The sequence below is a fragment of the Podarcis vaucheri genome (genome assembly GCF_965113315.1).
Source record: "Podarcis vaucheri genome assembly, chromosome: 14".
Taxonomy (NCBI): Eukaryota; Metazoa; Chordata; class Lepidosauria; order Squamata; family Lacertidae; genus Podarcis; species Podarcis vaucheri.
The window spans coordinates 6,917,429-6,934,834 of record NC_138752.1 but is presented as its reverse complement, the minus strand read 5'-3'; the positions used below and the strand labels follow the sequence as shown (position 1 = coordinate 6,934,834).

Below are 17,406 nucleotides of genomic sequence, written 5' to 3'. Positions count from 1 at the left end.
AAATACTGATGGAGACCCAAATTCCATAAACCATCTGTTATAAAAATGCATCTTTAGCTTACTATGCATTACATAACTGTGGCACCAGCTTTGACTTCTATGGGATGTACATATAAGGAAGCAATGCAAAGAATCAAAAGCAACAATAGAGAAAATTTAAGATCTCTTCATAATATATTTATAATGAAGCTGGAATGGTTTCAAGGGAAGGGGCTACTAAATAACAGATCCAAGCTGTACAGAATTCTGCACATTTATACAATAAATCCTAGGCTTCTTTTTAACTCTGTACTAACAGGGCTAATACTAGTCAGCTTAATTTAATATGTATTTTCTCTAAGAATTACAATATCCTTAATAACATACATAGAAACAAACATAGCAAACAGAAAATGCTGTAGCTGAACATTCTGCCATTTAAAGTGCTTTTCACACTGGGAAAACCACAAACAGCCATAAAAATTAATATGCAAAAATCATGATTCTCACAAAGGGCAATGGTTGGCCTCTGGGAGAAGAGAGTTCTTGGCTAGATGGGCCTTTGGCACGACTCAGCAGCCAGGCCCTTCTTCCATTCTTATTTATCATGTTGACAGCTATGCATGAAATTTGCTTTTGAAAGCGGAGAATGTTCAAAGCACCACAGAACAGCAACTAGCTAGAACCATTACATGTTTAAGTATAATTAACTCTAAAGCTCTATCATCTTTAAAACGTATTAATACTCAATGCCACATCTATGATTTCATTTTGTTCCCCCTTCCCTTGCCAAAACAGGCCCTTACCTTTATGTGATTTTTTAATGGCTCCAAAAGATTGAAATGAATATTACACTTTGGACATGCTTGTGGAAAAGGTGCTCCATGTTTAACATTGCTCGAAGAAATACCTGTAAAAAGGAAAAGTATACCCTATCACTTAATTATCACTTCTGAACAGACACTTTCTTCAAATTTACAAATTTATGATGTACCGCTTGAGTAACTATGACAAACATACAGAGTTCAGCAACAAAAGCAGATAAGATATATCACCAGTAACATTATAATTTGTTCTTTTTTTAAAAAAAAGTCTCATCTCTGTGTGCACATTCCTCAAAAGGCAACACGTAAGTCATTTGATAGCTTGCCTGTAACAAGCAAAACATTTCCCCAAGTGGCACAATAACTGTAGTTTTGGTAAACGGAAAGAATCTTTTCTGTTGCAGGCTGTCAATGTGTTATCACTAATTAATGTAGATATGCAAAAGTAAACTAATTACTTTTTTGGACTTATATTTATGCTTGACCTGCTGCTTCAAGAGCTCTTAGGTTGAACACAGCAATGCTTACATCCATGGGCCTTCTGAAAGGGTGATAATTTTGAGAGAATAATTGCATTCTACATGCTATCAAAATCAGTTGCTGTGTTCCAAGACTCTTAAAATTGTAAGTATTTTTACACTTTATATTCTCTGGGTGCTTTGCAAAAATAAATCATTTCTCTGGGTGCCTTGCAAAAACAAATCAATTAAAATATAAACACAAAAACTAGAAATTACTAAAAGGCACAAAATCATAAAAACGGTATAAAACAGTTGACAGGATTAAAGTGCAATCTTTAAAGCTTGGTAAGATGGGTAGATACCAAGCAACCCCTTGCAAAGAGAAGGATTCACAAAGAGAGGTTTAACATGGGCAGGGCGAGGGGGCAATTGCCCCAACACACATTTCAGAGAGGTGCTTCCAGGTACCCCCGAGACAGGTTCCCTCATTAATGCAAACCCCGCAAGTGTCCCTTGTCCCTCTCCTCACTCTCTGCCTGGACCAGCAAAGAGGCTCCTACTGCTCAGTTCTGCAAGGGTTAATAGCAGCAGAAGAGCTGGCATTCCTAGAGCTGAAGGGAAGGCTGCAAGCGAGCGAGGAGCTTCTGTTCTCTGTCTTGCTTCCCCTGTGCTTCCTCACAAAGTCATGGAGGCAGGTAATGGGGGGGGGATATGCCAGATCAAGGGGCAGAATCAGAGCAGGGTGCTGCGAGAAAGTGAGGCAAATGGGTGGCAGCAACTTCCCACCCTGAGCAAATAAAAGGCAACGGTAGGGGAAGCAGGTGGTGGGAGCGACGCTGCTGCCCTGCATTGAATGGCCTCTGCCCTCACTCTCTTATGTTCAAACCAACCTGAGTGAACAACACTCAGTTTACCCTGAAGCTTAATAAATACATAAATGCAGGAGAAGTCCTTCACTAACCTGCTAAAACTAATGGTACAGTCCTGCCTATCTTCAATCGAAAACCATTACTGAAACAGCAAGCCTGTGATTGCTCTTTTTTAAAAAAGAAACCTAACCATAGCAAATCCTTAAGTATAAATCTGTGTGGAGAAAGAAAAGCTCTATGCTGCGTGGCTAGCAGTCAAAACTTTGCCACTTCCCTTCCTCTTTCCCACCACCCCATCTCTCTTTCTGCTCTGCAGCTTGGTGGAATACTGGCTTTTGCTCAGTACCATGTTTGTCTATTTCCAGCATGGGCTAAATTTAAAATGTTTCACTCCTTAAGCCCTGATGTTTCACCCTTAGTTTAATTGAAAATCACCCTGCATTGTGCACCTTCAAACAACACTCTTATACAAGCATATTTCTCTCATTGTTTTTCTGTACTCTGGATGTGAATGCAAGGTAAGCATATTAGGGACACAGCCAACATTTGTGGGGGGTGTATTCTAGGCAAAATGGCCACCTTATACCCGGAGTTCCCAATGTGGCACCATGTCAACCTCATACAGTCCTTGGTGCATGTCCAGGCCCTTTGCCCTCCCATATTTAATGATATTTTTTAGAGTTGCTTTTTCAGCTGAGGATGGTGCTGAGGTGACTGTAAAGTGACATACAGGCCACCAGCAACCCCCTCCCACAAAGAAGTTTTGAAAGTAGCTTATTTTAATGCTCCCACCTGTGTTTCAGGGAGTGGTCACCGAGAGCTGCTTACCGCTGGGTCCTCACAGGTTCTGTTCACAAGAGCTCAGGGTGTGCGCCGCCTGGCGTACACCTCCACCCCAGCTGCCCAGTCCACCAAGGGGGTGCAACACTTGTCCCGCCCTGGGGGCTAGAAACCCATGCTGCGCCATTGGATCCCCAGTTGGGGTGCCCTCTCCGTGGAAGCCTCCCACCTTTGCCTGGGGCAAGGGAGTGGTACCTGCCTGTCTCTGGCTTCCTAAGTCCAATGCCCCAGGTTTCTACACCTACATTACATGTTCTCTCATTGTTCTAGAAAGTTAATCTTACATTTTTAAACAGTCACTCTTTGCACCAAAAATTGTGGAATTCTGCACCAATGCACCGCGTAATGACACTTAATTTTTCCTGTAAAGACCATCTGTTCCGTTTTTAAAAAACATTTCTGATATATCTCTTCATGAAAATGCTGTAACAGCTGGGACAATAAGACGATTCCCTACCTTTCTGAAGCAATGATGTGTCATTTGGAGATATAACTGAAAGCGAATCACTTCCAGAAACTGCCTCATCAGCCTTGGCCTTTTTTGGATTAATAATGTGAGCTTCAGAAGTGGAAGGACGCTTGGACAGGCCTACAAATAGTTTTGAAAATTAAGTAAGTCTTAATTTAATATACTATTGCTAAAACCAACCCAAGCAAGCCTTGACTTGTTTTCTTCTCCAATACTCTGATTCCAGCTGCTTCAAGCTGCGGAGTCCTTCAAGGTATGGTAGAATTAGGAGGATCACTGCCTTTGTGGAGGAGTCAAAGTCCTCTAACCTTGACTAACGTATCTTAGAGGAGGAAATCAGTATCCCAGAAATGAGTACAATCGTCAACAAAAATGGCACAACCCATAAAACCGTATTTTGCAAGGTCACTGTGAGCAGAGTTATCAAGTCATAACAACTGTGCAAAATGTTATTTGTTTGAATTAATTAAATTTGATTGTTTTATTAGCTTTAGGACATACATGCCATTCAGCATCAGTAGACGTATCAAGAGTTTATTCAAGACAGAAGCACGTAATTTGGTAAACTGTTATTTTTACTGAGCAGGCACTAGCGGATGATTTAAAAGATCACAATGCAATGCAAGAGAACAAGGAAAGGAGGAAACAAGGCTTCAAGAACATTGATCCAAAGCTTTTTAGGAATGTAAAAGTGAAAACCAGCATCTTGAATCATAACCAGTTAACGTGCTAGTTCACTGACATGTGCTCCACCCACTACCCCACTGTGAGAAAGCCTGGTACATTCAACTCTAGCTGAAGTTTCTGACTAGTCCAAGGCTGTCCAAAGCAAAGGGCACTGCAAGGTTTTGGAGGCTATCACCAGGTGAAAGTCTGCTGTGATTTGAGCTTTACAAAGAGATATGCACTTTTCCCACCAGACAAAAGTTGGTGCAGCTGCTCCTACCCAGAGGCAGAACAACCTGCTCCAGCACCCAGAACGGTGCTCGTCCGAGGTGTTGCCGATTGGGTGTCGACATTTTGACACACACCCCTTTTGGAATGGCACCCGGAGCGGACCGCCCCACCCCCACCCCGGAACGCCCCTGCTCCTACCCACTGAAACAATCCAGTAACAAATTCAGGAGCTCCTCATGCTTTCAAGAAGGCCCAGAAGGGCTGAATCCAGTTAATCCAGTAACCATGATTATTTCAGCCTCCACCAGTAGGCCCATATCAAGTTCTCAGCCATGTCTAGAATTCAAAGCAGTACTGAGGTTGCAGAAGCCTGCTTTACTGTTGCTGTTGTTGTTAAATTTATATACCACCCTTTGTCTGAGTTTCACAGGGTTGTTTACAGTATAAAAATACAAAATACACAACATAATAACAAACTAAACAAAACCTCCTACAGTTTAAAAGGCTGCAGACTGCTTAATTATCCAACGGCCTGGGCGAAGAGGAATGTTTTTGCCTGGTGCCTAAAGATATGTAACGAAGGTGCCAGGTGAGCCTTCACAAACGGGGAGCTGCTTCAGAAAAAAATGTATTGTGTTGTTGCCCCCCAGACCTCCCATGGAGGAGGCAGACAAAGAAGGGCCTCAGATGCAGTGTTAGAAACTCAGATAAACAATCTAATTGCCAAATGGTACCTTAAACCAGTGCCAATGCAGAATGACCAGCAAGGGTCTCCTTAAAAGATCTTAAAATATCAGCTGGGTCTGTACCAGGGCAGGAGAGGGATTCTGCTAGATACAGTGATCCCAAGTTGTTTACAACTTTAAATGTTTGTAATAAAACCTTGAACTTGGCTTAGTAGCTAATAGGTGCCCAGTTCAGATATTTCACACTGGTGTAATATGCGTAAACCTGAAGGTCTCATTGAGCTGCTGCATTTTGCACTCGATGTAGTTTCCAAGTCAGGCACAAATACAGTGCTTCTGCAGTGGTCTAATTGTGATGTTACTAATGCATGGACCACTGCAGTAAAGCTATCACTATCTATCACTATCTAGTTCACCTGGGCCTCTAGTGAAAGCAATGGATCCAGGAGCACTCCCCAAGGATGCACCTGCTCCTTCAGAGAGTGCAACTCCATCCAAACAGATATATAACTTAATGCCTGGACCTGGGAACCACCCTTCCATATGGTCTCCACCTTATTAGATCCAGCTGCAGCCTCTGGATGCAGCCCTCTTCCAACCCATGCACAGCGTCTCCTGATATAGTTCTAGAGAAATGGAGCTGACCATCATCAACATAATGGTGACATCTTCTCCCAAATGCTATAGCTATTAAATTGCCCTGTGGACAAAATTGTGCCCTACAGCACCACACAAATCAACTGCCAAGGGGCCAGGACACAGTCACCCAATACTACTCTCTGGAACCAACACTGTAGGAGTGAAACTGCCATAAAACGGCTCCTAACACATGGAGATAGTGCAGGAGGATGTCACTGTAAAGTCAAGGATCCCAAAAGCCACTCAGTGATGCAGACGATTCCACAGGGTTGAACTCTCGCTATTCCTCCTCCAAAGAAAGTCATCCATCAAGACAGCCAAGGTCGATTCTGTCTCAAAACAATGCATGAACCCAGACTGGTGACCAGGAGGTAGTTAGAATAAACCTCTGGGCCCAGGATGGTTTTTTCCCAGGACTGGATGCACCACCACCACCTTCAAGGTTTTTCCTCAGTAGTTTGTATTCAGAAGCATGCTGTCTCTAATTCTGAAGGTGAAATATAGCCATTATTACAAGGAGCTTACATGGCTGAATGCTCCTCCACAAATAAAATAAAATAAAAATAAATTATCACCATGTAGAAAACTGGCCACTTAGGAAGTCTGGTTCTAATCTGGCCTTCCTCAAAGTTTCCCCCCCCCCCACATGGAAGAGCCATCAGTTATGAGAAGTCGGCAGGTGGAGGTTTGCACGGTTTAGCATCTCAGTTGGAGCTAGGCAAGCAGCAGGCAAGTATAATAAACTTAGAATGACGTATCAGTAGCACGCTAACAAAGAAATAAATACTCACATGTGACTGCATATATATATGGTGCTGGGAAATAAATAAATAAATAAATAAATAAATAAATAAATAAATAGAATCACACCGGGAAATGGCAGGAGAGTCCTTGTGGCTCATGAGGAAAGCCTCCCCGGAGCCAGAGGAGGACGTCAGTGAAGGCAGATGAAGCCCTCAAAAGACCTAAGGTGCAGTGGGGCTTTGTTCAGGCTGCTCAGCCTCCCTGCCTAACAGCTGATGTTTGGCAAAGCGCAGCAGCTGCCACCCGCCACTTTCCCACGCGTCCTCTTACTGGCCCCAGAGCTTCAACTCTAATTGAAGAGAGAGTTGCATGGAAAAGGAGCTGTAGAGCAGGGGGAAATAGGCATTTAGAGGCTTTTTAGAGGGTGCTCCCCAATTTATGCGATTTCATTTATGTGTGTGGGCCCCCGGAACATAACCTCTGTAAGGGGGGGGGGCTGCAAAGCTGAGGAGGAAGTCTAAAATAAAGATGCCTTATGTTCAAAAACCTTGCAGACAATGCATATCAGAATACCAGCAATTCCATCATCAAAACACCTCTTCAAGAATATAGTCAGGTGCCAGAATAAGGATTTCAATGTCTGTTTTTATATTACTTATACTTATGGAGGCTCAAGCAATCCTCTTTACTTCGAAAATCATTACAACTATGTCCAATAACCCTTATCTGGTATCTGAAGAAGTGTGCATGCACACGAAAGCTCATACCAAGAACTAACTTAGTTGGTCTTTAAGGTGCTACTGGAAGGAATTTTTTTATTTTGACTATGGCAGACCAACACGGCTACCTATCTGTAACAATAACCCTTAATTTGTCATTATGATCCTAGTGCACCAAATGTATGCACAATTTAAAAAGCGCCTCTCCTCTCCCCCCAAAAAACAGGAAAACACATTTTATTGGTTGTTTTGGCAATGCTTCTTTTTTCTTTTTATTATAGATTTGCTTTTAATGATATGAATAATAAACTTTGAAAATGTACTAGTCATACCTGTTGTAGTCACTGCAGATCCACTCTGGCACTGAGTTACTCCTGGATTTTGCCTTAAACCGAAAGCTACAGGCAAAGGATTATTTAGTATAACCTGCAAAGAATTTGTTAATTAGCTCAGCTGTAATATTCCAATTAGTAATCTCTTTTTGGGTTATCTTTTCAAAAACAACACTTAATGCTACCTTCATAAGCATAAATTCAGTAGGGTTTTAAAAATAATCCAAAGTAATTAGGAATGCTTGTGTTTGATAGGTAAATCAACCAAATCCAAATCTAACTAAATATGTCACCCAATTTCTGCAAAGAAATATTTTCCTTTCTGCAGAAATCTGTACAAATCACAGCTTGTATTCTAAGATTCAGTCAGAAACTTGCCTTGTCCTTCATTCTTATATCCTGATGCATTACTGCCCTGGATCTTTGTTCATTCATCGATAGTCCAATGGTCCCATGTGCCAGATGGCATCCTTTTATACATAAAATACTTTACTGATAACCCTGAAGAATGGCAACTACCGAAACAATAGATTAGACAAACCTAACTAGATTGATCTGTCCTGAGAAGGAGAGGGGGGGGGGGGTAAAAAGTTGGGATTTCATTTTTTCTTCTTTTTTGTAATGGGTGTGTGTGTGTACACACACACACACACACACTCCAATGGGACCTCTCTTACTTCCCTTCTTAGAACTCATTGCTTCCAATAAGTCTTTGGCAAAACCTCTTAATTCTCATATCCAATGTAACGGAGTCTGCAAATTAAACCAAACATTTGCAACTGAAAGGAATGAAAATCTACCTATAAAATGCTGGGAGCACATCTTTGAAAGGAGGCAAACATTTAATTTTTGCCTCCTTTGCGGGTGGCGCTGTGTGTAAAACCTCAGTGCCTAGGACTTGCCGATCGTATGGTCGGCGGTTCGAATCCCTGCGGCGGGGTGAGCTCCCGTCTTTCGGTCCCAGCTCCTGCCCACCTAGCAGTTCTAAAGCACTCTTAAGTACAAGTACATAAATAGGTACCGCTTTATAGTGGGAAGGTAAACGGCGTTTCCGTGTGCTGTGCTGGGGCTGGCTCGCCAGAGCAGCTTCGTCACGCTGGCCACGTGACCCGGAAGTGTCTGTGGACAGTGCTGGCTCCCGGCCTCTTAAGTGAGATGAGCGCACAACCCTAGAGTCGGACACGACTGGCCCGTACAGGCAGGGATACCTCACTAGCTCTGCAATTTAGGATCAGGGAGGAGTGAAGAATGTGCCATTGGACTCTTTAAACTTTGGTTTCAGATGATGCATGCTCACGGCAGAGAAGATACAGTGGTACCTCGCAAGACGAATGCCTCGCAAGACGAAAGAGTTTTCCGTTTTTTGAGTCATTCTGCAAGACGAATTTCCCTATGGGCTTGCTTCGCAAGACGAAACGTCTTGCGAGTTCTTGCGAGTTTGTTTCCTTTTTCTTAAAGCCGCTAAGCCGCTAATAGCCGTGCTTCGCAAGACAAAAAAACCGCAAGACGAAGAGACTCGCGGAACGGATTAATTTCGTCTTGCGAGGCACCACTGTATCATATTATAGGACATCTCCCTCCTATGCAAAAGAAAAAGGGGGGGAATGCCATCTGCAATTTTTATGAGAACTTGTAATGATTTGTTTGCTTTTAAATTGGCAGCCTGAGCTCTTTAAGTCAATTAAATGTTTTAATTAATTAAACATTGCAACTCTAAAATCTATAAAAGTCAAAAAGAAGGAAACTACAGTCCTCAAGAAGACTCTAATTCCCATCAGCCTCAGTCAGCATGACTAATTGTTAAGAGATGATAGGATACAGGCCATATGAATAGTCATTACTATTATAAGAACATTAAAGATTTTTGTTTTAAAAGTCTTGAAGAGTTCAACTTTTGATCAGTTTGTTTTCCCAAATTACTCTTACTGAACATGCTAATTTTCAGGCAAAGCTATGCTGTGTCAGCAAAACCAAATGACTTTCAGAGCCCTTAATAAGTACTGTTATGTCAGCACTGTTCAGTTAAATAAAAGAAAACCCCTCTTGGAATAAAATAAAAGGGTCAATTCTCACCCGATTTAATGATACCGGTTGGGCTGTTACTGTGGCCACTGGCCTGGATGGAGACTGAGCCATTACAGGTATGCCGAGGTTCCTTGCCAATGATTGAGTGGTGGCAGATCTATTGATAGGCTGAGATATTCCAGTGCTTGCCTTGGCTGCTTCCTGCAGTGAGGAACACGCAGAAAGAGGTCTCTGCAAGACCTGAGAGGTTCCTGAAACGTTACTGACCCTTGGCTGAGGCTGAACAGCTAAAGTACTAGTTACGGGTCTTGTTGCAGAGGGAAACCCTGGAGAAACAGCCACAGCACCTGCCACAAAGAATTATGAAATATATTAAACTCCACCACATTCAGACTATAAGGAGTTCAGTTTTACAAAGTCATCAGATTGAGTACATCAGAATACCTCTTTTTGGTGCACCATTCTGCATTCCAATCCGCGGTGAACTGGGATTGACTCTGTTCAATATATCTGTTTAAAAGTGAGAGTTGTTTAAGTCTGTTAATTAGTTCAACTAGAAAGTAAGGAGATGTAAAATATACTTGTGTGGACATATGTAAGAGAATGCAAACAAATCAAGCTACTCCTCACCATGAGGTTACAGCAATTCTAAAATAAGTACCCAAATGTTTGGCAATCTTCACACAAGTAAAGCCAGTTGCTAAATTCCTTTCAAATACCCCCTAAGAATGAAGCAGGACAATCATAGCCATGTCCTCTTCAGTAAGCCTGTCTAATTAAATTATCTTTATCTTGCAGTTTTTGCTACACACACACATACAACTATGCAGTTGGGTTTCCCAAAACATCTCCAACACTTGCTAAAAAATTAAAACTTGTATGAGCAAGTCATTCATTAAAATGGGATCCTATGAGCTTGGATTGTGCTGGTTGTGTAAGCCTTTATCTTAACTGTGAAAATAAGGGTGTAACTGCACACTTAATTAAAAGTAAATTATGTTGAAGTCAGAAATATGGACATAATCAGGTTCCAATCGTCCACTGAGTTACAGAGAAAAGCAAAATCATTTGGTAGTTGTTCAGAAATCACTTATTTTGGGGCACTCTTCATTTATAACAAGGTGCCAGAAAACCCTCAACTGGAACAGAAGCATTCAATAAGACATATCACTAAAAGCAGTATTTTTCAAAAAATGTCACCTTACAGGTATTGGATGGTTTAGAGCTCAGGATCTCCCCAACAAATATGGGTTCATCGTCATCATCATCCACAACAATTGGTTTCACTTTCTGTTGCCATGGCTCAAGCTCTTCCTCTTCGCATTCCATAAATAGCTCTGCCATCATGGAACTAGATAACAAATAATAGTTTGTGTAAACCACTTAGAGGTTTTATGTAAACCACTTGGAGGTTCTAATGATTAAGAGGTATATAAACCATGTAAAATAAAACAAAACATATTAATAAACAAATACAAAAATAATTAAGAAGATTAATAACCACAAGATTAAGTGCATGCCTCTTGAGGGCAAGTGCAACTCCATCTAGAACAATCTGCCCAAATCCCAGAACCAGGAACTAGCCACCCACAAGGCCTCTGTAATGTCAAAATTCGCCCCCCCCCCAGCTTACTGGTCCTCATCCAGCCAACCACTGAATCCAGGCACCAGTGCAGGGCTTGCATAGTCACACCCAGCTCAGATTTAGAAGAGAAATAGAGATGGGCCTATTGATGCAAATTGATGGCACCACACTCTCAATCTCCTAATGATGCTCCAAACACATTCATATAGATGTTGGAACAGCTCTGGGGTCAAAATGATACCCACAGAGCAACTGCCAAGGAGATGAAGTGCAGCAACCCAATGCCACCCACTGAAACTGTCCTATAGGCAGAGTGGAACCAGTGTAACACCACCCCCAACCCAAAACCCAGTCTAAGATACCGTAGTCAATGGTATCAAAAGCTACCACAAGATTTGAACAGAAGCAAGAGGGTTGTACACTTCCCCCCAAAAGATTATTCATTAGGGCAACCAAGGCTAACACAGTCTTGAAACCAGGATTATTAAACTGCAATAGATTAAGGCAACAAGTTTCCTGCTCAAGTACCTTCCCAAAAAAGAGTGTATTTGTGACAGGGTTGTGGTGATCATAAACTTCTGCAGCCAGGGTATTCTGTTTCTTTCCAGAAGCAGCCTTGCTATCTCCTCATTTCACAAATTATATACCGTCTCTCCCTTAGGTAAGTAAGAGCAGGTTTATCACAACAAATACTCTACTGTAGAGCTTAAGGCTTAATAACTGTATGTTGACAAGCCATACTTTGGAACATAGGAAGCTGCCTTATACACAATCAGATCACTGGTCCATCTAAATTCTGTATTGTCTACACCGCATGGCAACAGCTTTCCAGGATTTCAGACATAGGACTTCTCTAACTACTGATTCCAGGGATTGAAACAGCTGAACACAAACCTTACACACAACAAATGAGTAATGGTCCCTTGAAAAACACTCAGGTGGACAGGGCAGTTTGCATGCAGCAAAGAGAAGGATAAACAGAAAGGTAGTGAAATCTCTTTGTAGCAGAGGTCCAGCAAATCTAAACAAGGCAGTCAGCTGAATTAAATTCTTCAACAGAAGTAAAATCAGAACATATTTAATAATTATTGTTACAAAAGTTGAGTGCCTCCCCCCCCTCTCTGCTGAGCAGTGGCAAGAGCCCATGGGGTTCTAGGAACTCACACAGGATCCCACAGGTGGATCCCACTCTCTTCCTCCTCCTCCTTCCCAGAACCTCTTGCTACCAGATTCCCTTTTCCTTTTCTCAAATACAGAGTTACCATGGCAACCTTCCTTACCCCAGTCTCTGTTTGCATCTCAGAGCAGAGGGGAAGGACAATCATTTTGCATTGCCAATGACCCTCAATTGTTTCTTAATGGCCTTAGCTTGGCCAGGTTCCTCTGCAGTTTGTATTTCTCCCTTCACATCCCAAATAATCAAAATCCTACCATTTATTAATTTCTAGGGTTTAGGGGGTGGGGTTCCACTCCCAAATCTATATTATTTTAGTAGCACCCAAGGCAGCCAATGGCAGGAATGATTTTAAATTACAATAAAACAATTTTAAATGAAGTAAAGTTTTTATCAAAGTCAACAGTTACTTAATGAAAGCTTGAGATAAATAAAGCTGAGAACATCTGAAAACATAACTACAGTCAGGAAAGAAGATTCCTAAATGAAACTGAACAATTTTGTGATTTTCTGTTAAATCCATTACTCCAGCACGGTGGAAACATCTTTTAAGGTAATAGCTGATGCGGTGGGATCAGTGCTCGGAAAACAACAGTAATCTAAAGAAAGCAAACAGCCACCACCACCACAGTTGGCTCTGTTGGTCCACTGTAACAACATACCATCTTTGTTAGAACTCACAACACAGTGTAAAAATCTAAGAGTTGCAGAACTCTTCTATCTAGATTTTTTTAAATGAAAAAAAAAATGTTTAGCTAAAATAACTGCACTAAGTTCCTCTCTACAACTTGCTAAAAATGGCAATGGAGGAATCCTTAACATTATGTTTAACATTGTGTGTAAGGTATTCGGATTTCAGGTTACGCAGAAACAAAGCAAAGGAGCTAAAAATATAAGAACCGCTAGTTAGCTTTGTCCGTCCTTTTGCTATCACTGACTAGAGCATACAAATCACATAAGGCAAAACAAAGTGCAACTGTTACATTACAAATGTTAACATCCTTCTTAAACAATGTAATGTGAACTTCTTTGTTTTGGATCAAGTGTTCTGTGTGCATTTTTTTAAAATATACATTTTTTCCATATAAGCAGCACAGTGCTATATCTCCCTAAGTGCTCTGTCTTACAAATGATGGGAGAGTTCCAATTAGTGCTAGAAAGCTGCCTTCAATGATCTGACTATGGAAGGTCTGACAGGCTACCCTATTATTACAAACTACCTTACTGACTGACTTTCTTTAAAAACAATCACACACACACACACTCATTCAATATTCAGTCTGTTACAGTTACACAATAAAAGTCTGCAGGCCTGTTTACTAGGCCTCTCCAAATGCTTGTCTTTCAGTGTTTTGGACTACATCTCCCATCAGTCCTTGACAGTATGGCCAATGGTCAAGGATGATGGGAATTTTAGTCCAGCAGCATCTGTAGAGCCACATGTTTCCCAGTCCCAAATAAAACATTACTGACTGAAAACAGCAAAGTGTGTTTTCAGATAGAGTCAGATAGTTATGTCTGAACTGGACCAATTTTAAATTAAACAGTTCTGCTTTAGCAATAAAATAACACTTCCAATCAGTAACTTGAATGTCTTAAGACTGTAAGGTGTTTTGTTTGTATGTATGTGCTCAGTTTAACTTTAATTCCTTAGTTCTTGTGAGGGTGCCACCAGCAGACTCAATGTTTTGTTCATATATCTTCAGATTTAAGATGAAAATGGATTTCATACAGCTGGTAGTGCATGAGAAGAAACAGGCCCGCCATTTTTTTCACATAAGAGAAAGGTTATTTCAAGATGATTTCTATAATAATCTTATGTTAATACCTCAGGATTTTTAAATATTGCCTTTGAAATATTGAATTTCCTTTTGTATTTATAAATAGTGTTGGTCATTTGTTATGCAATTTTAAAGCTTTATTGTGTTTCAATGATTTTAATGTATACTGACTTGGTTGTTTTACGAGTTACCGGTTTATAAATATTCTTATAAATAAAACTAATTTTCAGAAGATATTTGATTAAGCAACAAACAGAATGGAAGGATATGGGCATAATGCTTGTTCCACGTTTAATAAAGTCTACTGTAAAGGCCAAGAGAAGTAACAAGACCACTCCATTTCCTCTTGTCGTGCCCCACCCAGAGTACTGTGTCCAGTTTTGGACATCACAATTAAAGGCCACTGGCAAGTTAGAATGTGTGCAGAGGATGGTGGCCAACATGCTCAAGGGTATGGAAACCAAGCCTTATGAGGAATTGTTGAGGTACTTGCATATGTTTAGCCTAGAGAAGACAGAGGTGGTATGATCGCCATCTTCAAATATCTAGAAGACTGTCACATGAAAGATGAAGCAAGCCTTGTTTTCAGTTGCTGCAGAGGGTAGAACACACACCAATGGATTCAAATACAAGAGAGGAGATTCAGAATAAACATTAGGAACTGCCTGAGCTGTTTTGACAGTGGGACAGACTACCTTGGAAGATGGTGGGCTCTCCTTCCTTGGAGGTTCTTAAAACAGGTGGATGACCATCTGCCAGAGATTCTTCAGCTGTGATTCCTGTGTTGCAGGGAGTTGGACAAGATGACACTGTGGGTCTCCTCCAACTGTACAAATATATGATTCTATAAATCCTATTTATTGAACTGAGATGGCTACAAACTGTTGTCTATCCTGGGATCACCTTGAAGAAGTAGTGTTGCAAGTGTAGCAGCCCTGCACAGATCATCCCGGGAGAGCTGAAAGCTTGTTCCTGGCCTTTATTTACTCACCACCACCACCACCACCACCCCTTTCCCAGGAAAGTCTGCTACGAAAAACAACAAACACGTGTAACTAACCCACTTCCAACTGCACATTATTCAACAAGAGCAGACCTGTTTTAACCCCCCATCCTTCTCCATCAAACTAAGGCTCCCTGCTGCTTTTGCTACAGCAGACTCAGCAAGCCTTTCTTCAAGTTCCTCCTGGGACAAGGTCTCCTGGAGCAGCCAGAACCGGTACATGGGCCGGAGGGGGGGCTGGCCCTGAGGAGGGAAAAGGCCCTGCGCGCAGAAAGCTAGCCGCTTCCTTCCAAGCACACCTGGATGCCCTTTGTGTGAAAGCGGTGCGGCCCCGACCTGCCTTGGGTCTGGGCCCGAGATGCTGCCGATGCTGCGCGGAGGACCGCCGCCCCCCTTCCCCCGGGGCTCCAGCCGTCTCCCCATCCCCGGAGAGGGAGCTTCCCGCCAAACCAGGCCCAGCCCTCGCCCGCCTCCCCTCGCCGGCCGCTGGGCCCCCCTCGCCAGGCGAAACCCAGGCCCGTTCAGGCCTCACTCTGCACAGCCGCCCCGCAGGCAGGCAGGCAAGCCCGCCGAGGAGGCGGCGACGGGGGCGGCGGCGAGCTGGCCTGCCTAAGCCACGGGGTCACCGCCAGGCCGCGCTTCCCTCCCAGCCAAGATGGCGGCGGCGGCGGTGGTCTCGTAGGCAACAATCCCTCCTGAGGGTCCACCGTGAGGAAGATCAGGCCCGGGCCGGGCGGGAAGGGGCTTACCGTGCTGCGCCTGAGGAAGGAGGACGAGCAGGGCGGGCGGAGGGGAGGCGGCGCGCGGGCCGCCCGGGAGGGTGGAGGAAAGAGCGGGGCAGGCCGAGCCTGTGGAGGCGCCGCGGCAGCAGCGGCGATGGCGGCAGCAGCAGCAGCAGCGCCGCCTCCAACTCCTCCTCCTCCGCGGCCTCCTGGCGGCGGGCGGGCGGGCGCGCGAGGGGCGTGGCGTGAGGCCGCCGGGCCGCCCTCCGCTCCCCTCAGGGCGGCCGCAGTCCCAGGCGAGGGCGGAGGCAGCTCCGGGCACCAGCCGCTGGGAGAGGCGAGGAGGGCGGCCCTCCCTCCTTTCCCCCTCCGGAGGCCGAATAACGCGAGAGGAAGGCGCTGTCGTCGCAGCGCGGAGGGTTTTAGGCTGCGGAACTGGCCGCCACAAGACGGGGGAAGTGAGGCGCGTCAAGCGGTGCCGGATTTACGTATAAGCTAAACAAGCTATAGTTTAGGGCCTCACTCTCTTGGGGACCCCCAAAAAATTTAAAGGGAAAAAACTGGATGTACATTTCCAAAATATAAGATAAAAAACAAAATAAAACCTACATACAGCAACAGTGTTTGTGTTGTGTAGGCTCCTATGATGTAAGTAATGGGCCCCGCCTGCTGGCCTGCTCCCTAAAATATCACTAGTTTGCTCATTTCTATATACAGTATAGGGTGCCTACATTCTGCATGGACTGGTTGCATGGCAACATGTGCAAATGGCTTCAGATACCTATTAGGTCCATAAATTACCATATAGCATATATTCAACACAATTTGTTGTTGACAAAGGACAGCTGGATATATAAAGGGCGCCATTACCTTCAGTAGCTTAGGGTCTCATCAAACCTAAATCCGGCCCTGGGGGTGTGTGATGGCGGCTGAAATATGCTCAGAGTTGAGAGTAGATTTCATGCTCTTTATTCCGCTCATAGTGGTGAGGAGGAATGGAAATTCCCCCAGAATATCTTCTTTATATACATTATTTACACAATGGGGCCCACGTGATTGGCTAATTCCAGGATTATCCTGTTGGCCAATCAGGTTGCGGATTCACTTCCACCTGGAGCTGAATTGGGTGGCTCCTGTGGACGAATCAGACTGCTGCCTTCTGGATCCTATTGTTCTAGGATGAATCAGTCAGCTGCCTTCTGGATCCTATTGTTCTAGGACCAATCAGACTGCTGCATTTTGGATCCTATTCAACTCAGTTCTTAAAGAAATGGGAGTGCCTGATCACCTCATCTGTCTCCTGAGAAATCTCTATGTGGGACAAAAAGCTACAGTTAGAACTGGATATGGAACAACTGACTGGTTCAAAATTGGGAAAAGAGTACGGCAAGGCTGTATATTGTCTCCCTGCTTATTTAACTTATATGCAGAATTCATCATGCGAGAGGCTGGGCTGGATGAATCCCAAGCTGGAATTAAGATCGCTGGAAGTAATATCAACAACCTGATATGCAGATGACACAACCTTGATGGCAGAAAGTGAGGAGGAATTAAAGAACCTCTTAAGGAGGGTAAAAGAGGAGAGCGCAAAATATGGTCTGAAGCTCAACATCAAAAAAACAAAGGTCATAGCCACTGGTCCCATCACCTCCTGGCA

General features: G+C 43.3%; 1 protein-coding gene across 5 annotated transcripts in view; it reads right to left on the bottom strand.

The window, feature by feature from the left end:
• The window catches only part of ZNF280D (zinc finger protein 280D), a 34,841-nt gene extending 18,918 nt beyond the window's left edge, over positions 1-15,923 (bottom strand). The window contains exons 1-9 of one of the 5 annotated variants that reach the window (XM_082198256.1): positions 15,777-15,923; positions 14,720-14,850; positions 10,690-10,835; positions 9,929-9,994; positions 9,533-9,831; positions 7,460-7,553; positions 6,456-6,479; positions 3,431-3,562; positions 786-889 (exon numbers count right to left, since the gene is read on the bottom strand). In XM_082198256.1, the coding sequence (XP_082054382.1) occupies positions 786-889; positions 3,431-3,562; positions 6,456-6,479; positions 7,460-7,553; positions 9,533-9,831; positions 9,929-9,994; positions 10,690-10,831 (861 nt within the window). In that variant the 5' untranslated portion in view covers positions 10,832-10,835; positions 14,720-14,850; positions 15,777-15,923. Of the gene's footprint in view, positions 1-785; positions 890-3,430; positions 3,563-6,455; positions 6,480-7,459; positions 7,554-9,532; positions 9,832-9,928; positions 9,995-10,684; positions 10,836-14,719; positions 14,851-15,776 lie in introns of those variants that run through there. The other 4 variants (XM_082198257.1, XM_082198259.1, XM_082198258.1 and 1 more) reach the window with 4 other exon arrangements.
• Between the last annotated feature and the right edge of the window lie 1,483 nt (positions 15,924-17,406).